The sequence below is a fragment of the Numida meleagris genome, chromosome 2 (genome assembly GCF_002078875.1).
Source record: "Numida meleagris isolate 19003 breed g44 Domestic line chromosome 2, NumMel1.0, whole genome shotgun sequence".
Classification (NCBI taxonomy): Eukaryota; Metazoa; Chordata; class Aves; order Galliformes; family Numididae; genus Numida; species Numida meleagris.
In genome coordinates, this window is record NC_034410.1 from 30,852,453 (window position 1) to 30,877,031 (window position 24,579).

The 24,579-nt window shown below is 42.5% G+C and overlaps 2 protein-coding genes and 1 long non-coding RNA gene across 14 annotated transcripts in view; 1 reads left to right on the top strand and 2 right to left on the bottom strand.

Moving 5' to 3' along the window:
• TOMM7 (translocase of outer mitochondrial membrane 7) lies at positions 960-4,883 on the bottom strand. The gene is made up of 3 exons (XM_021387568.1): positions 4,569-4,883; positions 2,353-2,401; positions 960-1,178 (listed from the first exon to the last, which is right to left on the bottom strand). The coding sequence occupies exons 1-3, from the start codon at positions 4,669-4,671 to the stop codon at positions 1,163-1,165; spliced, it is 168 nt and encodes a 55-aa protein (XP_021243243.1). The 5' UTR covers positions 4,672-4,883; the 3' UTR covers positions 960-1,162.
• Positions 4,766-15,773, top strand: LOC110393996. Of its 5 annotated transcripts, none has more exons than XR_002435305.1 (3): positions 4,766-4,904; positions 6,728-14,016; positions 15,136-15,773. It is a non-coding gene; the product is annotated as an uncharacterized LOC110393996 (long non-coding RNA). The 5 variants fall into 5 exon arrangements; XR_002435308.1 differs by lacking the exon at positions 15,136-15,773 and having other exon boundaries at positions 6,728-10,215; positions 10,878-12,884; XR_002435309.1 differs by lacking the exon at positions 15,136-15,773 and having other exon boundaries at positions 6,728-10,203; positions 10,878-12,884.
• Positions 21,658-24,579, bottom strand: part of FAM126A (family with sequence similarity 126 member A) — a 37,825-nt gene continuing 34,903 nt past the window's right edge. For 5 of the 8 annotated variants that reach the window (XM_021387225.1, XM_021387229.1, XM_021387223.1 and 2 more), the window contains one exon: positions 21,658-24,013. In XM_021387225.1, the coding sequence (XP_021242900.1) occupies positions 23,457-24,013 (557 nt within the window). In that variant the 3' untranslated portion in view covers positions 21,658-23,456. The remainder of the gene's footprint in view (positions 24,014-24,579) is intronic. The other 3 variants (XM_021387227.1, XM_021387231.1, XM_021387228.1) reach the window with 2 other exon arrangements.

Below are 24,579 nucleotides of genomic sequence, written 5' to 3' on the forward strand. Positions count from 1 at the left end.
GTATACCTGATTTGTTTTATTCCTTCAGTTGTACATTAATAACTTCCACTGTACGCACACATACATAAAGACACGGTGATTTTGTTATGTACTCCCACTCTCACTCCCCAAATTATGGAAAACTTCAATGGTGTTTGAAGGCAAATTCAGTAGGAAAGTGTACGTCTTACTGCTTTTTTATTATCTGAATATGCTAGGAAAAAAAAGTATATACCTCAATTCTTAAGAAATCCAGAGATGAACAAATTTAGAAGAAAACAAATGCCAAGTCCACTCTGAACAACCAGCAGCGCAGGCTTACTTATATTCTTGAAAGACTTCTGCCTGAATGTAAAAATGTTTAAAACATCAACACCAAGCTGAGTGTTGTAGTTGACACGCCAGAGGGGATGGATGCCACCCAGAGCGATCTGGACAGGCTTGAGAGGTGGGCCCATGCCAACCTCACAAAATCCCACCTTATAGCGGCCTTCCAGAACCTGAAGGGGGACTACAGAAAAGCTGGGGAGGGACTTTTATATGGGTAGGTTGCAACAGGACAAGGGGAAATGGTTTTAAACTGGAAGAGGGCAGATTTAGACTAGATATCAGGAAGAAATTCTGTACTCTGATGGTGGTGAGACACCGGAACAGGTTGCGCAGCGAGGCTGTGAATGCCCCCTCCCTGGAAGCATTCAAGGCCAGGCTGGATGGGGCCTTGAGCAACCTGGTCTAGAGGGAGGTGTCCCTGCCTATAGCAGGGGGGTTGGAACTAAATGATCTTAAAGGTCCCTTCCAACCCAAATAATTCTATGATTCTGATTCTGGTTATTGTGAAGAAAAATCTTTACTCAAAATTCATACTTGTTATGTTGATCCAAGAGGGTCGAATGTCACCAAATTTACCCAAATAAATAGTAATCCTGTCTGTAACAAAGGAATTGTTATTATATGAAACAAAGACTTGAAAACAACGCATATCCATTTCAAACTGTATTTAATTACACCACAATGCAAATAAGTTAGGTCCATATAAACTCCATTTGTTATATGTACAACCTACGTCACTAGCAAGCTGACAGAGTCAGCTGGTGTAAGTGTTCACTTCATCTTCTGGAACATACGAATCTTCAAACATTTTCTCTGTCCATCGGCTGGTTCTATAGCAGGACAGTCACATCTTTCATCCCCAAAGCAGACTGAAAGGGGAGGAGGGAGGAAATGAAAGTCAGATTTGCAGTATGTTCTTGTTTTTAAATAGATTTCTCTAAAAAGCAAGTCAGAACAAACAGTCCTATAAAAGTATAGAATAAATGCTACCAAAAAAAAAAAACAAAAAAAAAACAACCAACAAAAAAACACTGAAGTGAAGCTACCTGCCCAGAAAAAGGAGTACTTGTAAGCTTCAGACTAGACCCAAATGCATTTCGGTTACCTGTACATATACCGTGGTATCAAATGCACACTTGATGCTGTGCAGATGCATTCAGTACAATAAAAAAGCCTCAAGTTGCTAGCGAAACTGAACACAAACACTGCCAGCAAACAAACAACTTGGGCAAATGACATCTTAAGACAACAGATTTTACTGACACCGTAACATGACCTTGACATATTTTTCTCATACTTTGTACTGTTAGAAGTAGCTCCCTTTACATGGTATGAGGCAAAAATAATTAATATATAACTTTGCAAACAATGCAGTCCATCAGTTATTTCTCTTAGCAGTCCCTGGCTCTGTGCTGTTATCAAATTTCAAGATCCTTCAAAACCAGGTCTGACCCACTGAAACACTCCGATGATAGAATTCAAATACCACAAGAATTGAAGTATTGCCAATGCCAGGACATGGCAGCAGTGACAAATTGTCCCATAACAAAGAGGCAATATGAGCAAATGCATTGTAATTCATTGTAATGACAAATACTGAAGGATATATCTCTGTATTTAATGCAGTTTTTACGCAGTTTTACTACTATATTTGCAAAAAGGGAAAGATAATGGATTTTGGTTTAAATTCCTGTTAGAAATCCAGGTAACTATTCTCAGGTGCAGAAAAAACTTGCATAAAACAGCTTTAAAACAGATTACAAGGGCATCTCCCACTCAAAGGATACAGGAAGTCCCACATATTAAAATCCGCACAAGATTTAGAAGAAAATACTAAGGCTCTTGCAAGAACTAGTTGCTGTCTTTTCCAGTTTCGATTTTGAAGAAAAAAAGAACCTTGACCAGCTATACTATCGCCCAAAACCAACTAAAAACAATGGATGAAACAGCTCTTGCTGTTCAGTGTGAACAACCAGAGGTAATACCTAAAATCATGACTCCCGGAGCTCTGCTTTTGCATGTACATTTGGACATGATACATACCTCCAGATTGTTGGCTCGGGCATTCCAGGATCTGCACCCCTCCTAAAACCTGAAAAGAAATATACATTAGGTAAACACACACATGTATGCATAGACTTCTACACAGCTTAGATAAACATACACATATATGTGTAGTCTCCTACACAGTTTACGCAGTATCAGATTATTCCAGTTCATTAAACTGAAATAATAAAGAAGCAGGGAACTGTGATTCATGAAGTTGTAGACTCACCTCAACAGAAACGTAGTTATCAGGGTTAGAAAGCAGACAAAATAAATACAAAGTATACCATTTTTAATTTCTTTATCTCTTATCTATAGCTCTATCTGAATTAAAATTCAGGAACAACTAGGTGTGAGAGATGGTGGAAATCATTTACCCTGAAGATCATGGCATGCATGCATGCATACATACATAAATAACCACCAATGCAGGTTTTAAATGTTGAGAAAGCAACTCAATGAGACAGCACCAGCAGTGACAACTGTAAATGGTATAAGAAACCTCTGTGAGTCTTAAAAGGCAATGTTCTGTAACGCTACCTGAACTTATAGTACTATTTCAATAACAGTTTATTTAATTCAGAGTGAAAGAATTCTAAGTGTTAAATTGATTAAACTTAAAACCTTTTGTTCTAACCGCCTTGTGGGGCAAGTTAATTACAAAGAGTTCATCTCCAGCTAATGACTTAAATACTGATTCACTAAGGCAAGTGTATGCTAGGTAAGCAATTCAAGGTTCAGTTTATCAAACAGCTTTGCTTGCTGGACTGTAAATTAAGTCTTGAAGCACAATTATACATGATGCACGCTGTTCAACACACTCTCCTACACCTGCTTCATAGAAATTGATGTTATACGGAAAAGATATTATTCCTCTCCCTTACAGATTATAAATAATGACAGCCCACCTAAAACACAGGCCATAAAGGTTAATGGAAAAACTTCCATTAACTTGGCGGGCACTAGGTTACCGCTTTGAAGATAACCTTGTCTGACTTGAGACTATTGAACACTCTGACCCATTGCCATACTTTCCAGCAAAACTGCTTTAAAATTCATGAAGTTGCATTAGTCATACTACGCGCGTGTGTGACACAGATTCGGGGAATGTTTCTGGCCCTCTTTCCCCAGTAGTATTACATAAGCAATCCAGTTTCACAGAACTGTATTGGTCTAATTTACCTCCCTAACACAGGAGCAGTCATTTCAAAGCAAGCATAAAAACACCTGACCAACGACCTGCAACTGCGCATAGCAGACTCCCTCACAGGGATCCTGAACATCCCATCCTGATCTCGGTCTTTCAGAGAAAGTTAAAGCGAGCTTCTGAAAATTTCACTGAAACACTTCATTGCTTAGCGTACGTCTTGTATATACGGGTCAACACAGATGTGTAGCCGGACCCGGCAGCACCCAGCACTGCAGAGCCCCGGTAAGCCCTGGAGAAGAGGGCTTGGCTCTCTGCAGACTTCCGAGTGCATGCCACCTCCAGAGGCCTAGGGCAGGAAAAGGTGGCACCGGCCACCTTGCACTTGACGTCCTTTCACTGACTACAGCAGGCACGTTTTTAAGAAGGCAACGCAGGCTGGTGGGGGGAGCAGCACATTTATTTTTCGGAGGCGTAAAACGAAGCTGCTACAACCTAGTTCCTTACAGTTGCATAACAGAAATGCACCGGCCATCCTGACAGCGGCACCGCTGCAGACACAGCGCATCGGCATCGGCACGGAATAAACTCTCGCGTTACGTAACTGCCTCCGGCGCCCCACGGCGCAGCTCCCTGCTCCCGCCCTAAAGGCGGAGCCCTCACAAATCCCTGCGGCAGCCAAGGCCGGTCGCGAAGCGCTGCCGGAACAGCCGCCCCAAAACCATCCATTTTAGAATAATCAATAAACTAAGGATGGGAACGTAATAAGCCTTTAAACCTAACGTCGCCTAATGCGGTAGAGTTCAAAGTGACCCCTTTTACTTGTTCCTTTGCCCCATCCGTCAGCTCGCCCTCCAGGCCCTCGCACCAACCCCCGCCTCCATCCCAGCGGCGCATGCGCGAGGATTACAGCGCAGGGCAGCGCGCCCCCCGCGCCCACACGTGTCCCCTACTCCCCCATCCCCCCCATCCCCGTGGCCGCTCGCCCCCGGCCGCCCCCGCCTCATTCCCCACCCCGGGGCCGGGCAGCGCAGGCCGCAGCATGCCGGCGCCTGCCGTCACTGACCTAAGTAGAGCACGACCGGGATGAAGCCCCAGCGGATGGCGAACTGGCCGCCCTTGAAGAGCTGCTGCAGCCGCTGCTTGGCCTCCTTGCTGAGCTTCGGCATGCCGGCGGCGGAGAGGAGGAGCAGCCCGCCCGCGGACGTCACTTAGCGGCGGTGGGCGGCCCCCGGGGCGGCGGAGGGGGCACTTCCGGGTGCGCGGGTCGGGGGGAGCCGGAGTTTGTCCGAAGGCAGAGCGGGGCAGAGGCCGTAGGCCGCCCTGGTTTGCCCGTGGGCCGTTTTTGTGCCCCGACGTCCCCCTGCGCGCCGCTCTCTGCCGAGGCTGCAAGCGGCTGTGGGTAAGTGAAGGGTAGGGACGGAGCGCCGAGAGCAGTGCTTCCGGGTGACGCCGAAAATGGCTCTCGCGTTGTGCGGGCTCTGCGTGCGCTGTGTCTCGCGTGGCCTGCTGCCCTTGGCTGCCAGGGCGCCACGGGAGCGGCAGGGTGAGGAGCGGTGGGATGTGCCGCGTCTGCCAGCGCGGCTCAGGCTGCTCGCGTAGTTTGGAGGGAATCTAGTTATGTATAGGAAAGGTGTGGGGGGGGGATGTCTTACCAAAAGTCACAGCTTGTGACAGTGCTGAAATCTACATAGCGTTTTATAGAATCACAGGCTCATTAGGGTTGGAGAAGACCACCCAGATCATCCAGTCCAACCACCAACCCATCCCCCCTGTGCCCGCTGACCATGGCCCTCACCTTAGTGCCACATCCACACGCTTCCTCTACACCTCCAGGGACAGTGAGCCCACAGAAGACAGAGCTGCCTCTGAAGTGCTCTGCCAGTTGCTTTTTTTCTAGTTAGTATTAAAGGTGATTTTGTACTTACCAGTGTGATCGCCCGTTCCTGCATTGTCACATCTAGCTTGGTACTTGTGCGTATTGCTGTATTGCTGCTCCTGAAGTTGAGTACTGTATGCCTATTATTGGGTTTTTGTTTTAATTATCTTTTATTAAAGCTGGGAATTTGAAGTAACGAGTCTTTCATTTGATAGGTTTACATTAACTTTCCTTCTTTTTTTGCCTGTCACTGTAGCCAAACCTTTCAAAGTCGTATTTGTGCATAGAATTGTGCAAACATTCAAAATGACAGATCTCCCGTTGTTCTGAACTATCACAGTGCAAAAGCCACATTCGTCAGTAATGGCTTCTCATATTCAACTTAAAAGTGGCATCTTCCCTCCCAAGAACAGCTTTTATAAAATACTCTCTAAAGATCACGAGTCGTGTAGTACCATACCATGTGTCAATTCCTTTCTGATTGCCATACCCATTGCATAACACAATTCTAGATCTTTCCTCTTCTTCTCCCTGAGGATGCCAGAGTCACATTTGGTGGCATTTTATGGGGTCTTCTGGGTACTACCAGTCCTTCACAGTGTGGATGTTTTGAATTATTTTCAGAGAACAGAAACTTCCCTTGACAGCTCTCATTTCTCATATCTATAGTGTCTTATGACTGGGCTTTACATTTTACTTTATTATGATCATTGAACCGTCTGCTGTGCCATTGTAATGATGGTCCTTCCATTCCATTTTAATATTCTCGTTCATTTAGTTTAATATGTCCCAGCTACTGTGCAGTGCCGCTGGTCTGGGAAATGCACCTTGTCAGTTTGCGGAGACCACATTTCACAGAGACAAATAGAAATGAGAAGCACTACATCCAAAAGAACACTAAGGTTCCGTGATCATGCCACTTGGGGAATGTCAGAATTCTAAAATGTCTCATTTTCTCTTGATGGTTGCAAAAGCAATATTACTTAGGCTTAAATATGTTTGGGTTTCTGAATTTAGCATATTTTCAAAGCATACTTGAAATACAAAGCAGGGATGCGTATAAAATGTTTCTCTCTGGATTACTGTCTTCATGTGATTTCCTGTGTGATACTCAATTGGCTGTACTCTGGCCTCCGTAGGGTATTGAATATCTGCTTTGCAGAGAGACCTTAACAAATTGAAGGGCTGGCAATAATCAACGACATAAAGTTTAATAAGAGCAAGTGCTGTATTCTGTACGTGGGCTGGGGCAATCCTGGCTGTACATACAGAATGGGGGACGAGGGGATTGAGATTTAATATGGAGTTGAGTGCAAACACAATAATGGCGTTGTTTTTCATTCCAGCTCCTGAAGCCAGTGAAGGAGAAACAGCAGGCTGAGGTGAAACAACATTCAACAAAACCTCATCAAATGCTTTCAGAGATCTCTGAAAAAAAGTATTGTTGTGCTTAAAATTGAGTATTATCTGCTACACGACTTTGTTTTCATTTGAAACCTGACTGTCCCATTCTCCCCATTTTCATTTAAGAATGAAAATGCATGTTACATTAAAGATACTGCTACCTTTTTCTGTAAGTAGTTACTCTAAAAATATAACAGTTCTTACATGCACACTGTTATGACTGCGGCATTTGGCCAGGGATGAAAACAATCATCTGATTACTTGCATACTTACAGTGATATGCAGAAGTCTGATGGATTAAAGGATTTTCTGAGGCCAAAACTAATATCTGTATTCACTCATCCTTTGTTTTTAAATTAAGTTTTGTTTTTGTTTTTTTTTTAAAGCATCTGAGCAGTGAAACTCTCAATAGCTTTAGAAAGATTTTCCTCTAAAGACGTTTGAATGCCTACTTTTTAATTGTCAACAAATCTCATCTAGAGAAAAAATGTAAAGATTTCATAGGATTTGAAAGATCTGCCTGTTTTAGGCAAATTCTTACTATGATTGAAACAAATGAAGGAAGGAGTGATGATATTCCAATTTCTAAAACTTTTGGTCTTCACTCTTACTACACCTGTTGTTTATACCCATTCCAGTCTTTGTACATTGAATTAAGGTAAGGAAACTTTAAAACAGAGAACATAAGGTCTTTGCCATTAGTTTACATGAAAGTGTATACAAAAGTAAAATATTTTTGGTACAGAACATGGAACTGGAGCATCTGAAAAATAAAAATTGTAATTAAAATTCATATACAGCTTCCTTTTTTCAAAGTATCTTCTCTCAGTATTGACATATTGACAATCTAAGATACTTTAATGTTATTTTAGACCCTTTCCAGTAATGCATAGAGCACTGTCACCTTTTGTGAAAATACTCACCGCTGTTTCAGTGTGGCGATGCTGTTTCTTTTCTGTTGGGATTATTAAAAAGCTCCTACAGCTCATCTACAAGAGCAAAATGGAGACAGTCTGGATAGTGGGGTTATTTTTTCAATCCATTTGAGGAGGGTGATTTGTAGCAACAGTACATATGGCACTAATTATTGAGATTTGAGTAGACTTTGGTGTAGCTTCCTGCCTAAAGAAGAAAAAAAGAACACTTATTCAAGTGTGCATTATCTATACATCCAAAGAAATTGCGTTTTACTCCTTCATTTTAGGCTTAAGTAGCAGTCACAAGAGATTAAATGCTGTTAAGTGTAATGAAGCGTGAAGATGACAAGAAAAATGAACCAGAGGTGCCTTGTCTCACAATTCCTGGCAGTACAAATTTTATATTCCAGACATAAATGTCACCTTGGGATTGAAATCATACTACGTGAATCTGTGTGAGTATTTTTTTTCCAATTACCTTCCTGCTTTAAATATAGAAAAGAAAATGAGTCCTCCTGAATTAAGAGATGTGTTAATTGCATGTGGGATTTGTGATGGAAAGTTCTCTCTAAAATAAACAGTAACAGAAGTTGGTCTTTCGCATATTAGGAAGAAAACCTGCTTCTAGCGAGAGAATGCTAGACTACACTGACACTGGTCTCTTACAACGTTATTACTGGGCTGATATATGTAGCACAGTATATTAGAATTGTTAGTTGTATCATAACAAAATATTTTTCTGTAGTTTTTCTTTTAAGTCCCTTAAAAACCACATGCAGAAGGTTACTTCTCATGTATATGAGAAGTATATGTATATGTGTATGTGTATAAGTGTAAGTATATGTGAGTTTTGGCAACTGTCTGATATGAATGATGTGCTGGTGGGCTTCTGAAAGCCTGAAGAACAGGAATCAGGTAGTGAGCCTACAAGAGTCTTCAGAAAAGATATTTACAAAGTATTTATCTATTATAAAAAATAAAAAAAAAAAAAGCTGTCTAAGGGTCTTGATTAATAAACTTAAAAAAGCCTCTATGAATTTAGTTCCCCTTCTTCATTACATACAGACAATATTGATTTGAAATTTATTAGCAGTGTTTCATTAGTACCAGTGGAGGGCAGACTTGAATTGGAAACTATTTTTGCAACTTTGATTTCTTAAAATACAAGATAGTCCCTCAAGCTCAGAGCTGGTGGCAATCTCATCACTTCTCCACAATGCTAATTACTCTTGCGCTGGATAAAAGCTTCTTTACAATTGCTGTTTGACAAAATGAGTGTTTTGCTATGTCACAGAAAAAAAATGGTGAATGTTTAAATAAAATGGTAATATGAAAGTGGATGAGTCAATTTATTAGCAGCTGCATGATATTCCCTGGGGAGAGTGCACACTGGTAAGCAATTAATCATGTATATCTTAAAATGGTTTTAAACAGCGAGTGAATATCATTATCCCCACTTTACAGATGAAGAAACTAAGGAATAGGGAGGTAGCCTTGTGAGATATCTGTCTAGATGACCCGCAGAAGCAAGAACAAAATCCAGATTTCCATGATCTAGTCCGGTGCTGAAAGCGCAGCTTCTTACATAAAGATGGCACGTCAAGCTGTTGCAAACATTGTGGAAATGATGCAGCCCACATTGCTGGGGAGCTTACATTGGTGAAATAGACAGGTAACTTGAGAGGCAGAGCATAGCTCCTGAGAAGAATATTGTCCTTAGGAGGTTAGGTGGAGGTCAGATCAGGTGGCCAAAGATCTGCGTTATAAATAGTATGTGATTACTAAAACAAGTACTCTGCATTTTTATATATATTTGTCATTCTTTAGGTTAGACTGTACTCTCTCCAAGGAAGGAGCCTTTCTATGTAGGCCTTCAAAGCCTAGGAAATGTGTAGCTAAAATGTCAATTTGCATACAAGTGAAGGATTAAGATGCTAAAAAATTGTGCCTTCTCTCCCATCATCTTAAACTACAAGCAGAACATGAGGCTTCCTATGAACTCATCAAGCGCACTTTATCTGCTGTACCCATGGTCAATAGCATTCATGGGATTTGTGTGACTCATCACTGGGTGCTATCCTTCATTAAGGCGCTACATTGAATAGCTAATTAGTCACTAATTTTATTTGATTAAATGTATGTATTCCACTTTCTCTATATGCTCTTATGAGGTCATTACCCGTTACAACAGCTTTTTAAAGCATAAAATGGCTCTGCTTTTTTTTTTTTTAAATTAGCCTTAGCATATAGATTGTTCTTTCCCTTTCTAGAAAGGGCTGGAGGCACACTGTTCCAAATTCTCCATTTCTAAGACTTGTATCAGATATACCACAGAACATTTGGTGCTGCATATTAAAAACTCTGTAGAGTGAACAAGCACTTTACACATTGTATTCCCCCCCCCCGTTTTTTTTTCTTTTTGCCAATTTGCAGCGGGCAACATGCTGATGGTGTGAATTAGTCATTAGTTTATGACTGAAGAAAAGGACCACATGGAAATTGTAAGTTAGAATGTAAGTGGACACTTACAGTTCAGACTGAAATACTGCATAACCTGTTACTGTGTTACTCATTTTTGGTTTATTTCCAAATAAATCATGTTTAAAAAAAAGGAGTCAGAAATAGCTGGCAGGGATTTAAAGTACAATGTGACAATTATCCCAAAACCTATTACTTTACATTCAAGCAGGTTGAAGATTTCTCAGTGTACTTTATTATTTTGTGCCTCAGAAAGAGCTGACATCTCCAAATATCACTGTCTATAGCTCACAGAGACTCTCCTGTGTAGCTCTCCTCTATGTGACCACTAGTTGAAGGCATTTTACTTACAAACTGATTTTGCAGCAAACCTCTGTACCTGTTAGCTCACAGGAAGCAAGAAAGATAATGGTTCGACTAACTAAAACCATTGCTTTAGGAAATGTGTTTTCCAGTGTTGGACCTCTTTAATTCATCCCTAATTATAAATTGCTATCTCTAAGATTCCAAAAAATTGTTTAATGCTCCCAGGGCAAATGCTGTGATTTGGGGCAGAATATGTATAATAATATCATTTTTTTCAGTGTAAAATTAAACCTTAACTCCAGCAAACCACCAATGTCTTCCAGTATTTTTCAGATTTACTGTATTTCAATATGCAGAATCTTTAACTTGCATGGCTAATCTCATTTCTTAGTCTTTCAGCAGAAAGAAGTCTCTTCATTCTCAGTGCAGAAGTACAATACAACAGAAGAACCAATGCATTCTCGAGGTGGAGAGAAGAGCTGTGGGTTCACGGTAAGGACAGATTTATCTGGGGCAGATGGATGCTAAGCCCATCTTCCCAGCTTGTAGGTGCCTTTGTTCACCTTTCGCTCCATAACAAAACCACGAACTCCTTGATAAAATTTCCTTTGGATTATAACCGTAGATAAATAAATCCATTCTGCATTCTTACAGTTTTCGTGGCAGATAGCTTCTAAGCTGGAAACGTAAAAATCACATACAAATAAATAAGCGTTGAGAAAGCAATTACGTGACAGAAAGTGTACGTGAAAATTTATGATGAAGATGCCCTGAATACGGGGATGAATGAAAGGATAGTTCCGCAGCACCAGCTGTATCTGTTCAATATACCGAGTTAAGTAAGACTTTTACCTGGATGTTGTTACCTCTGTAACTAATTGCATCTTAAAAGCATTGACAGTTGTTAAGGGGAAACAAACTTGTGCATTTGGGCATGGCAGGTCTTTCCTGCTGTAAGCTTCACAGGAGTTTCTACCTCTGCACTGATCTTTTCTTATACCACTCTTAGGTGATAGGTCTTCTCTTTTGTTTGTAATCAACTCTCCCTTTTATTTGTAATTTATAAAATATTCAAAAAGCTCATGATTTTAGAGTAACTAAGATATTATTACCCTAGAAGCATAAAATGTCACTATCATGTGCATTCGTTCTGCTGAGCAGGCCCATCTCAGTAACAGAGGGAGCTGCAGATGATGGAAACTGACAGAGCAGTAGCTATTGCTGTAAGCAGACAGAGCAGAAGTTATTGCTGCATTTCTTGACACAAAAACACATGGATGGGTATATACTGTGTGAAAAAAACACTACATTGTTGTGTGCTTATGACAAAAATAGTAAGAATCCTTTGCCGATAAAATATTATTATTTTTGGAAAAACAAAACCAAAATCAAGAAAGAGCAAATAAGTGTATGTAACACGTAGTCCCATGTGATCAAAATTAGTTATTTTGGCAATATACTTCCAGAAATGGGAGTTTTAACAAGAATGAAAATTGCTTCCGCATCACATGGAAGTAAAGCTTAACTGCTGTCAGGTTGCCAGAACCCTTAAATGAGCGCTCAAGTGTCATTCCCCCTTTCAGTGATTTCATATATTTATACTTACTGTCACAAGTAGGAAAGGCTCAGCAAGGATTTGTTCCTTGTTTAGAAGTTTGTGGGGTCTGCTACCTGACAGCAGGCTGTGCTTCCAGCAGCTGAAGCTCTTACTCATCACAAATCTTGTCCCTGACATACTTCAGCATCCAACACTTCTTTTACACCTTCTGGGATCTTGCATATAGGAATTTCTTTTTCTTCCCAGTTGGCTCCAAGCCAGAAATACATCCATTTACGCAGAAGATTCTTAACTTTGTTCATGCTGTTTTTTTGGTGTTTGTTTCCTTAGTAGGTTCTGCTTCTGTAGACTGTTGAGTACTAATTACACGTACACGTATTATGAAAGTCTGTGTGGTTTTCTACATTATAAATCACAGACACACTCAAAAGTGGTAGGATGCTTGAATACTGGCTTGCAACATCCCAGATCCAGGCCCTGTACTGACAGCAAGTGGTTCCCACACTGCAAGGTTGCAGTCAGCTGTGGCAAGCAGCGTTCCAGTCATTAAGACTAAGTGCTGTTCAGCAGCAAGGCAGCTTTCCCTGGCCAGGCCAGTGAGAAGAAATCGCAATTACCCAATCAGTGTCACGGCACTGAAACCGCACAGTGCCTCAGCCAGCCAGGTTAGCAAGGTCGGGTCCCTTCCTCCAGAGGAAGGTTCATGCTGCAGTTTGGCCTCGCCCACCTCCGGGCAGCTGAGTTTCTGTCAGGAGAGCAAGAAGTTTGAGAAGTGCTGCTAAAAGGGCTCATATTGTCTGACATCACGTGACAAGAAAAAATAAACTCTTTTGACCACAAGCCGTAATGACTCTGATCTCTGTGTAAGCTTTCAGTGGCATCAGTGCTGCTGCGTCCTGCTTTTGGTTTTGCCCTGTTCACTTGAATTATTCCGTGCATTGCACAGAGAGGCTCAAATACCGCTCCTGTAAGCCAGATGCTGGGAGCAGCTACAGCTGCCAGCACAGAAATACAGATACCAGCACCAGAAGTCATCCTTATTTTGTTGTCTCTCACTGAGGTTTCCACATGCAGAAGCAGCTACGTGGAAGGAGCAGCTCTTGGGAGGAGTGCATATCCCTGCAGCTCTGTGACACTGTTGCAAAATATCACATTTGATCTCCGAGTAAAATGGAAAAGGCAGAATGATATTTTTGTTTCAGCCTGACAAAGCAAATCTACACCATAACTAAAGAGACACAAGTGCAGACAGTGGGATGTATGAGCACTTCAATTTTCAGCGTGAGTACTAACCCTGCTGAGCATGCTGCTCCAAAAAGTCCGGTGCTTCTGCAGACACCAATTCACAGATAGATCCCTGTGCTTTCAGAAGTACAAATGCTTTTGAGAAGTGCCAATCAGCTCAGCCTGGTAGAGCAGAGCGTCCCGAGCAACCTCCGGTGGGCTCCTGCTTCTCCCCTCTTGGCTTCACACATAGCTGGAGCCCAACTGCAGCCAAAGCGGAGACGCCTGCATTCTTCAGGGGCTGTGGTCAGGAATGTGCCTTCAGAGCGGCCACGATGCAGCTGGAAGAAGAGCTGCAGGTGCGCCCCACAACTGGATCCACAACCCCAACTGCACAGGACCAAGCAAAGAAAAACAATGGGATCTGTGCTCACCGTGCTGCTGCAGAAGGCACAGAGCTTGTGTACTGGAAGCTCTGGTTCCGCCTGGTTATCTGAGCGCCAGCCTGAAAAAAACAAATGTGAAAGCCAACACTTTCAGGTGACAACCTGCTTGCAAGAGGTACACATTCACGAAGCCATGTGCCCAGAGCAGGCCGGGTAAACTCCGGTGCAAGTATGTGCAATGACAACACACAGAGATGAGGGGTGACAGTCTGCTCTCCTGGGCACCAACACTGGCACTCTGCTGAAGGCAAAAGTTGCAGTGTTGGCTGATTGAGAGGACAGAAAGTTAACCTTCGTTTCAGGTGAGTGGAAATATTGATAGTGCCTGCACTCCTTCTTAGATAGTGACAGAGGAAAGCAAAACTGTATCTGTAGGATGTTCCATTGATTTTGGAGAGAAAAAGTGCATTTCATTATGGGGCAGCACATTCAGCAGATAGGAATCTCACTGAAATCAGATTATTTCTGTGCTGTCCTTCTGGAGCAAACATTTCTGACTGCAGTTATTGTGAGGAGAATGTGGTAGCTAGATGGGCAAACTATTAATTATCCTTCAGTTTTCCATCTATGCTTTTGAGTCCTCTGAATCAGGTGGAAATGCTGCCTCCTTGTCCTCCACGTACAGGGGGTAAATGTGTCAGTGACACATTTTCACCTCCAGCTCAAGGCAGCGGGACATTTCCTCACCTTCTAACGATTAAATGTTGTCAGGCCTCCTCTCCCCTTTCCAACAGAATGCCTCACACTTCTCACCAATTTTTGTTCAAGACAGCAGGGAATGAAGCTCATCAACTACAATGCATACAGCACGCAGTCTGACACACTGGACTAATGACAGTTTTCCTGTCACCACAAAAACATCACATTTAGTTTAAAGCCATTAATAAACTAAGGGTCTAGCCCCGCTGTCCTGCTTGACAATGTGAGCCTAGGTAAGGAAAGCTGCAGTAAAGAAATAAATGAAAGCTCACTGCAAGCACGTCCTCACAGAGCAGCAGACGGCGTGGAGGCTTCTGCTACAGCCGAAGGCTCACGGAAATTTAATCCGTTGTGATAATTAAAAGCTGACAGGAGATGAGCCCCGGACCTTGTGATTCACCAAGCTGTTCTCCCTGACATAAGGGTCGGCTGCACCCCAGCCACCCCGCTGAAGCCCTGAGGTCCCCCTGTGGTTGAGGGGGGGGGGGGGGATCAGCTCTCAGCACTGCCTGACCCCTCCCTGCCCTGCGGAGCAGCAGGTGCCGCACTGAGTGGTGGAGTGCCGTGCTTCAGCCTTCGGATGTGCACTGCTCTACCGCTGTGCTGAGCGACCGCCGGGTGGCAATGTCAATCTCCTCAAAAACGTTTTCCCGTACTTGCTGGTCTCGGCCCCCTTCCCTGCTCCTCTCGTTCTGTTCTTTTTGTTATTTTATTTTCTCCAGGGACATTTTGTCCAACAACTTCCACAAGGATCTACAGTTATTGATAGAATTTGTCTCCCATCAAGAAAACTCCAGAAAGTGACAAGAAAACCATCGATGCTCAAGTGCATACAGCCAGGGCACTGCCCACAGCCACCCCCACACTGATTCCCTGTCAGTTCCCGCGGCACAGCCCAGTGCCTGGGATGCCCCAGGAAGCAGGCAGCGGGGCATGAGCTCTGGGCACAGCACAAAGCCCAGCAGGAGGTGGCCACCCACACTGCAGTTTGGTGGGTCTCAGAGCAGCAGAGCTCTTCGCTTTGTGTCTCATTTTGTTCAGCTTCTTCATTCATTCAAAGCTGCCTGCAGAGACAGATATGGAGGAAGCGTACCAGACAGAGCCGCTCTTACAGCTCCTGTTTTGTTCTCCAGTCACCTCTTTCCCCACAGCTGAGCACAGAGAGTGCTTTATGCAATGACTTCTTTCTTTCAGGCATGAAACAAAACTGTCCCTCAGTGCTGAGCGGTACCGTGCCGGCTCTTCATGGAGGAGGAAGGAGTAATTACAGGGATTACGAGCGTGGCGCTGAATGTCAATGTATATTAAAGCTGTTTAATATCTTGAAATAGAATATTCTTCCACCTAAGGTGCTGTCTTTCTGCCTGGAATTAAATTATGGCATCAACTGCCTTGGATCTACCTAGTAACTCATTCTGTTGGCATATTTAAGAAGTTATTCATCTCAGCATTACCAGAGTGCGTCAAAACTCTTTTGTGCTCGCAGGCAGCACAGCAGCTTTACCCAGCGCTGCTCCAACAGCACAAAAACACTCTGCCGCTCACCGAGAGCAGAGGGCTTGGATCACACTGCTGTCTGCATCCCCTGTGCCAACCTCTGGGGAAAAGATGGGCGATAGCGGGCAATCCTGCACAACACCATCACCCAGTCTTTTCTTCAGGTTATTTGTCCCTACTCACCTTTGCTTTGGGGTGATGACGCCAAGCAGTGGAGTAATCACTGAAAGGCCAAAGCGTGGTAGTTCAGAAGCACTGCTAGGGCTCAGTGCTGGGTCCCGTCCCAGTCCCCTGAACTCTCCCATCCAGCCCATGTAGCTGCCCCGCAGCCTCCTGCCTTCCCTCCCTGCAGAGCTCTGCCCACCCCAAGGCACAGGAAGAAGCCAGGTTCACGTTAGGGCCAATGACAATGCTTCTGTAGCGAGGCTTCCTGCACTAGCAGCCCAAAAACAAGCTCACAAATAACTGACAACATTTAAAGTTACAAATGCAGTCTGCAAGGCATGCGAGAAGCTCCTTCCCAGGCTGAACAGCAAAGAACCTCACATTTGTCAGAGGATTGGGCTGGAGCTGAATAGCTGTCATTCAGTTGCAGAGAAGCTCTCACAGCCTTGCTACTATTCTACCTTTAAACACCAAAGCAGCTGAAGATATTGCATACTTTTAAGCGGGATAATGAGGAAAGAATGGCAGAAACTGAATGCTGTAAAGAGATCTGTGTTCTACTCCTATCCCTCCATCCCTGCTTTAGGTGCTCAGGAGTGCAGCTATTTCACACTTACTCAGAAAATCCAAGCAGATTCAGCTGAATTGTGGCTCCCAGTACCATTACTGTTATTTCCAGCAGATCACTGTCTCCTGGCTAGCAGCACCAGTGAGTCAGGTCTGTTCCTCCTGGACTTCTACCTGCCTATAGTGAAAATAGGGCAGCTGTTGGTATTATTCAGAGCTATGCTAAAATGATTGATCCAAACACTTGAGTGTATTTTGGCCCTGTGCAGCAAAGAGAAGGACATACAGATCCTGTTCAGTAGGGAGCAGGAACAAGGCAGCATCATGTGCAGCTGTTCAGGACAAGCAAGAGGTGGGATGCACACGTGTCAGGTGCCAGAAGTGATGGGGAGATCCCAAGGTGACTAACAGCTTTGATGGTGCCTGAGATGGGACGGCAGAGGAAACTGTGTGTATGTGCACCACGCTCATAACATGTCTGTGCATGTTTTTATGCATCTGCTTTCAACGAGTCACCACTCTGTTCCCACTTTGAGAGGAGCTAAAGATGATATTCACATCACAAGCCTTTACCAAAGGATCTTCTCAGACAAAACCCAGACTCCGTCCCCTGTTCTGGTTCACTACTTGTACTGCAGAAATAACAGACAGGGCGTGCTTTGTGCCACATGTGACACTCCTTCACTTACCCCAGTGCATGCTGTGCAGGTGGGGCCATTATTCCCTCTCACCTCCCCAGAGGTCTGTCCTCGCACCACAGAAATCCACCACCGCACTTCAGCCTGAGAAGCTACAGACAGAGGAGCGCCGGTGTTAGTCAGCACTACAACAAGTGACAACTGCTGGGCTTGTCTGCGTGACTCAGCCTCGCTTCTGCCAGCCCTTCTGCACCATTACATCTCAGAATTATCCCAGGAAATTTAGGCTAACAGGCAATTAAACGTGCCCTCACTTTAGAGCTCGAGTCAATGAAGCAGCACCTGCAGCAGAGAGGCTCGTGTCACAGCAGTTGCCCCAGTCACAGGGACGCTCTCCTACCCGCCAGAACTGGCAGGTGTCATTACCTGGCAGCTGCTGGGTGGGAGAACACAGCCGTGCTGAAGTTCCCTGTAATACAGAGCTAGATTAAAATTGACTATAAAAAGCAACCAAATGAAATGCAGGCAGCCAGCTGTCAAGGCCATACAAACAAATGCCATTTATGTGGCTGGTTACTCAATGCTTGTGCTACCTGCAGGTGCGCCTCTCATCCCACATTTCCCCACAAAGAGCCTCTCAATTATTCTCATCCCTGCTAAGGGCTGTGCTTTGGAGGTACCACTGTTTTCTTTTGAATTGCCCGCCACATTTTGGAAAAAGGAGATTCAAAAATCAGGCTCTCTTCTGCTAATCAGTAACTATTCCTACTTGAAACCACGTTAAGAGCCCACCCTAAGCATTTCCTTTCACTCAGTGACACTGAAATAGCAAATCCTACAGGCTCACAGGACAGTCACAGCCCCGAGCTCAACCCCTGTACCTCAGAAACCAACATTCCTGGATGGGAATCCCTAGCTAGACCCTTGCTGGGCCAAGGGAAATGTTAAGAATCTGAGATTTCCTTTCTCATCCATTCACACAAATGGAATTCATGTTTTGCCCATTTGAATTAACAGGTTAAAGATTTGAGATTAAAAATAAAGAGGGAGAGAAAATGAACAGTGTTCCCAAAACATAAGATCTCCCACAGCTGCTATTTATACAAGCTCTTCCATTCATGCAGGTTCCTCCACAGTGTTGCACCAGAGACCACATTTGTAAGGACGGGTTAATGAACCTTGCACAAAATGCAACCCCACACCTGCAGCACAGACCGTGTCTGTTTGGAGACAGGGAGGAGATCCTGGAGGGCAGTAGGACCCAGCAGAGCTGGATACTGCTCCGGGGTCACAAATTAGCCCATCCCAACACACAGGAAGTCAAGCAGAGCCAGCAGACCTGCATGCACAGACATGGGGCTCTCAGTTCTGCTTACCTGTGAAAAGGAAGCACGCAAGAGGTGGAAGCAGGAGACCAAGGAGGACTATAGAGACACCCTCTGAGGATGCACAGACAGGGCTAGGAAATCCAATCTTAACGTGGTGCTCAGGGACAGTACAAGAGGCAGCGAGCACAAACTGATTTAACACTGCAGCAGGCAATGCCAAGAGGCTGTGGAGTCCCCATCCTTGGAGACATCCAGAACCAAACTGCACATGGCCCTGAGCAACCTGCCCTGGCTGACTCCACTTGAAGCAGAGGGGATGGATGAAGAGGGGATGGATGAGATGGTATCTCCAGCCTCAACCATGCTGTGATTCTTCTGAAAAAGGAACCTGAGCACTGTTTCTGTACAGTCAAAGCTGAGGAATTGATACTTTGTCTGAGCAGAGCAAAAAACATTACACCACTTGCAGAGCGTGTTGCACTGGCTCCCCTTCCAGGGTTTTACGAAAGCATCATGCCCAAGAGTACTCGTTACCACCGACCTCTGGGATTGCTGGCACTTCAAACAACAGGAACGGTGAAAAGTGCCAAACAGAGGATCTAATGAAGATCATAATGAAGACCACAGAGCAGGTGTGTATCAAAATGCTGCTATATTAAGGTCATCACAGATACAAAGTTGCCCAAACAGTACTACATCAGTGCCAAGGCCATGTTTCTGCCTACAGCTCACCTGCTTGCAGACAGCTGAGGGTGTCTAACCCAGCCAGGTGAGTTAGGCCCGGTGTCTTGCTTGAGGAGGCTGCATTCGTAGAGCCTATGCTCAGTGCAAGATAGCCATTTGGCATATTTAAAGTAATGAAGACAATCTTACCAGGGCTTCTACACACGTATAATGAAAAAGCTGAATATATCACACTCCAGTGTGTATTTCAACAAAGCCTCTAAAAACAAAAAGGCTATTTTTCCTGCTGTATTAAGTATTTATGAAAGCACGCAACTTCAAAAACCACCAGTTTATTTTACTGGCCAAAGTATTAAACACTAAACAAGACAACTCTTTATCTTATACCACAAGAATGTAAATTTTCTTGGACAATTCAGAAAACACTGTGAGAAGGTTAAAACCTTTAGTAAAAATTTCTAAAAGAAAACAAGACTCAACAAACCAAAAAATAAGGAAATGTGGCACATTCATACTCACGACTCTCAGCTGAAGAAATGTCCATAGACCACTGCAGTTATCCTGCTGGTTTCAGTGAATATTGTGAAATGCGCACATCTAGTTTGCTGTATTAAACAGCCATGTTACACACATGCATATGCAGCACTGTAAGCCTCAAACACTGACAAAAGTTGTCAAATAATTCAGCTAGAAATTTCTAAAATCCTCATAGACCACAGATCTACTGAGAGAGAAGCGTGGCAAAAAGTTCTGTATGTATGTACTCATCAAATTTGTCAGGTATTCAAGACAATTCCATGACAATTTACCACCTTCAGAAAATTCACTGCAGTTCTAGATCAAGTGGTTGGAGGCCACACAATTTTTGCACAAGTGCTATGGATTTTCTAAACAAAACCAATTCTACTCAGCTTTCAACAGTTTTGAAAATGTTGCTGTTCAAAGTTGTCACTGGAAACAGTTTCCTCTGATTCAAAACAGTAAGGTCAATTGCAAATGTCAGCATTCAACAACTTCTGTCATTATAATTTGAGATGATTCACTTCTACATAACATTTTTCCCTGCAGAATGTTGCAACTGCTTATGACATTTGGAGTGTATTCATCAGAACTACTCACTGCTGGGTAGACTACAATACATCATGATAGAATATCCCAAGTTGGACTGTTAGAAAACCTCTGCTTCTTAAATATGTGTTTCTTCCATCAGTCTAAAATGATCAGATAATGCTCAAAACCCCAAGACTTTCAACATCAGAAATAATAAGAAAGAATTAATAGCTTTGTTTTTTGTCCCATCCTCCCTTCAATTCTGCACTGAAAGCAGTGCAACACATCTGGAACACATTGCAGATATTCAGTCAACAAATAATTCTGCCTTCCCTCCCCCACTCCATTTTTGCATACTTTTGAAGAAAAGAAAGAAGCAAAGCTGGAAGTTATATTAATCTCATCAGTAAAGAAGTTCTTGAGACTCGATCAGCATCAAGGTGCGATGTCTGTTCACAAAGACACGCTCTTTGTCTACGTCACTCCAGAGCCTTATCCATACATACATACTTACAAAGACACACATGTATGAAAGCAGCAGCCTCTGGTACCAAGAAACTTTCCCTTCATCATTTTCTAAAGGAAGCATGCTTATGTAATCTCAGTTGTATCAACGTGAGTTTCTGTTTTGGGTTCAAGTGAAACCACAGTTAGAATAGTTATTTGTATAAAATAAAAGGATAAACTAACTTTAACACCATTTGACTTAACAGTATCACAATCATGTTACGTATCTACACTCGGCAACATTTTAGATGCTTCAGAATTGGCATGACTTACAGCTGAAGTGGCTATATCACCCAAATACAAGGGATGCCTTTGACATAAACACCCAGCTTGAAACATTATCAACTCTGAAGGTAACTGAAACAGTCACGATTTAAATGAACCCAAACCAAGAGAATTACATAAAAGTTCTAGTTCCTCAGCACTAACCCATAATTAGTGCTGTCACATTTGCCAATTGCAATTGTATCCACCTATTCTAGTTTTTATTTCAATTTTAGTTACTGTGTTTCCATGGTATTGTTAAATATGACCCCACAAGAACAAATCAGGTGGCAGCTGTGAGTTCTGCAGGTTATTTTTTTATCACATCCAACACAAACTTCAAGGAAAGGAAGAACTCTACATTCAGTGTGTGTAGTGCAGTTTTTCAGCTGCCTGAAAAGCTCTTCTATTGCCTCTCATTACGCTTACTTTAGTCCAGGTATATTAGTCAGTCTGAAACAAATACATTAGTATCAAATGTGTGTTTCAACAAAGTCTGTGAAAAAAGGCAAATTTTCTGTCATATTAAGGATTTACAAAAGCATACAATTTCAAAAACCACCAGTTTATTTTACTGGCTGAAGTATTAAACACTAAACAAGACAAGTCTTTAGTTTGTACAATAGGAATGTAAATTTTCATATACAATTCAGAAGACATTTCACTGTGAGAAGGTGAAATACTACATTGCTAAAACAAAACAGTGTCATTCAATGAACTGAAGAATATGAGAAAGTGTGGCACATTCATTTACACTCAGGCTCAGCTGAAGACAAACACCCACAGACTGCTGCAGCTACCTCGCCGAGTTGAAGGAAGATTATGAAATGTACATAACTAGTTATCTGTCTTAGAAGTAGAATTATACAACTAACCCCCTAGAAATTACGTCATCTCATCTCTCTTCATTAATCAATCAACTATAAACCTGAATAACATTAGCTGCTTAAATGGTACTTGTGCTTCAGTTTAAGTTAAAAAGGGACGCCGACACTCATCTCTAGGCAGATCAGAAGGTCCACCAGAACGTTAGTGTTTGGGTCTGTTCCGTGGTCCTTCTACATTCTTGACAACAAAGGATCACTAGCTGCAGAAATCTGGACTGTTGGGAATGACTAGGCATTAGATCCTCATCCTGATTCCACACGCACAATGATTTGCTGTCTCTCTGCCACTGATTTTGCTTCTCCAAATTTCTGCATAAACAGTTTTAATGTTTATTTTTAAGTAAAGCCTGAAGCTTATAAAAATTGGTATCAAACAAGGTGACCATACTAAGGGCAGGTAACTTAGAACATGTTACACTTTGACAATTTCTAACTAGAAAAATAATAGATACAAAACACTAGCAACTGCACTGCTAGTTACATTTACATTATAATTTCCCTTTGTGCTTGCAAGTTTCTGAAAGTACACATCCTTTGGTACTATTAGTCTCAAGTAACAAGTTCACGTTAAATGCAGTTACACTCCTGAATTGCTTGATTCAGTGCAAAGGGCTCATACCTCATTTTCTACATGATACCTCTACATAAGCACATCTCTACCTCGTAAATAATACAAATACTGATGTCAGCAACTTTTCTATGAGAAGTTTTGTGCTCAACATTTAAGAAACTGAAAGGAATACCAAGTCAGTCACACTTGTCTGAAAAGTGACTATTACAGCAGCTGATAAGAACTGCCATCAACGAGTACTGCTACTATATGACATTTGGCCCAGTTTCAAACATTTATATAAAACAAAATGCATCTTTACTTCAGACACATATAGGCATACAGAAGTATGAACATTGCAATGTATACTAACAAAACCCACCATAACATCAAACACTAACTGATGCTTCTAGTTTTAACCTTACATATAAGTACACCCTTCTCATAACTCACAGGAGAGCGTTTATATTCTTACAATGCCTTTCCAAAATGCTGTAAGGCTCCTCTTAAAAGAGATACTTGCAGTTTTGTGTATGCTAAGTAGTAGTGAATAGTAGAATCTGGGATAGAGGATCTCTTCATTCCCATATAGTGCATTTCTAAAAAGCCAGACATCTTGGTCAGTAGCTAAACAAACAATATTTGTTAATTCGGTAAAGCCGTAAACTCTGCATGAAGTCATAAGCAAGTGAAGGATAAATACGGGAAGTCAAAGAGGAACTTTCCAACCTATTGGAAGTTGATGCGGAGTAATTAGAACTATTTACCACTACTGTCAAATGTGATCAGAATAAGAATTTACAGGTTTGAGGTTTAAGAAAGTAACGTAGAACGTACTGAGGAGCTTAAGGTACAGTACCAGTATCGGCATAAAACCCCATATTTCATTTTGCCAATGTAAGGATATTAATCTGTTGACAGAGTTATACTAATACTAGGAGGTCGCTGTTGATTAGGTTGTTTGCTTAATACTGGGAGGTCTGTTCTTTCTGTTCCATAAATAAGTTTTTCCTCCTGCAGACTGCAAGCTGAGAACCTGTTTGCCTCTGTACCAGACACACCTCCACGGTTATTCGCAACTGTGACACCACTGACCTGCTCAAAAGATTTACTAAACACAGTAGTGGTAGTTCGGGCCAAACTATGGCTACCAGGTTTAGGCAGGGACTGGCTTGTTGTCAGTGTCAGTCTCTTCAAAGAGACAAGCTCTAGATTCTCACTCAGGGCTCTCTGAGTTTGCTTTCGTGACAAGTGTTCTCTGCAGGTTTCTCCTTCTTTTTCTCTTCCTCCAGCTTTGCTTCCTCCAGATCTTCGTTGGCTCTTCCCTAAAAGGTTCTTACTGCTCGTGTTGCTGCTGTTAGATAAGGCAGACTGACTTGTGCTAGAAGCAGCCCTAGAGTAAAACCCTTCATCAGTTTCAGATACTTCTATCAGCTCTTCTTCAATTCCTAAATCTGTATTTCCTGTGTGGTAGAAAAAAGAAAAAAAGAATTAACATTTGCCTCTCACATTTATTGACTTTATGCATTACTAGACTTTGGTATTTACAAGCATGAAGCCATAAAGCAACAGCACAGAGAACAGAAGACGAACTTACCTATTACATTTCTTAATCAAGAATCATTAGGATATAAAATTCCAGCAAATAATGCTGCATTAACTAGATCAAAAAGCATGCCTACAATTTCATTTTGTAGTGATTTTGATAAAAATGCAGTATTGTTAATTCATGCAGATTAGAAACAGATTAGAAGATATCACACAGAAGTAAAAGGTGCAAATCTCATTCTGAGCAAGAGCTCCAATACAAGTTTTTGCAAAGCTCATTAATTATAAATGACCCGTGATCAGCGTCCCAGAAAACCCAGTATGGCGTCTGTTCATTCAGCAGCCCAAGAGTGCTTTAGTACTGAAAGGTCACCTTCTGCACTATAGGTCTCATGGCATGAGTTGGAAACTCATGCACAATGGAACGTGAAATCTCCAATATACCACAAAAAGTGGAATTTGGAATATTTCAGGTATACAG

Excerpts from the sequence above, each read along its gene's own strand:
- TOMM7 (XM_021387568.1), bottom strand. The coding sequence starts at position 4,671 with ATGCCGAAGCTCAGCAAGGAGGCCAAGCAGCGGCTGCAGCAGCTCTTC. Across the intron at positions 2,402-4,568 it reads CCCGGTCGTGCTCTACTTAG|GTTTTAGGAGGGGTGCAGAT; the intron begins GTCAGTGACGGC and ends ATTTCTTTTCAG.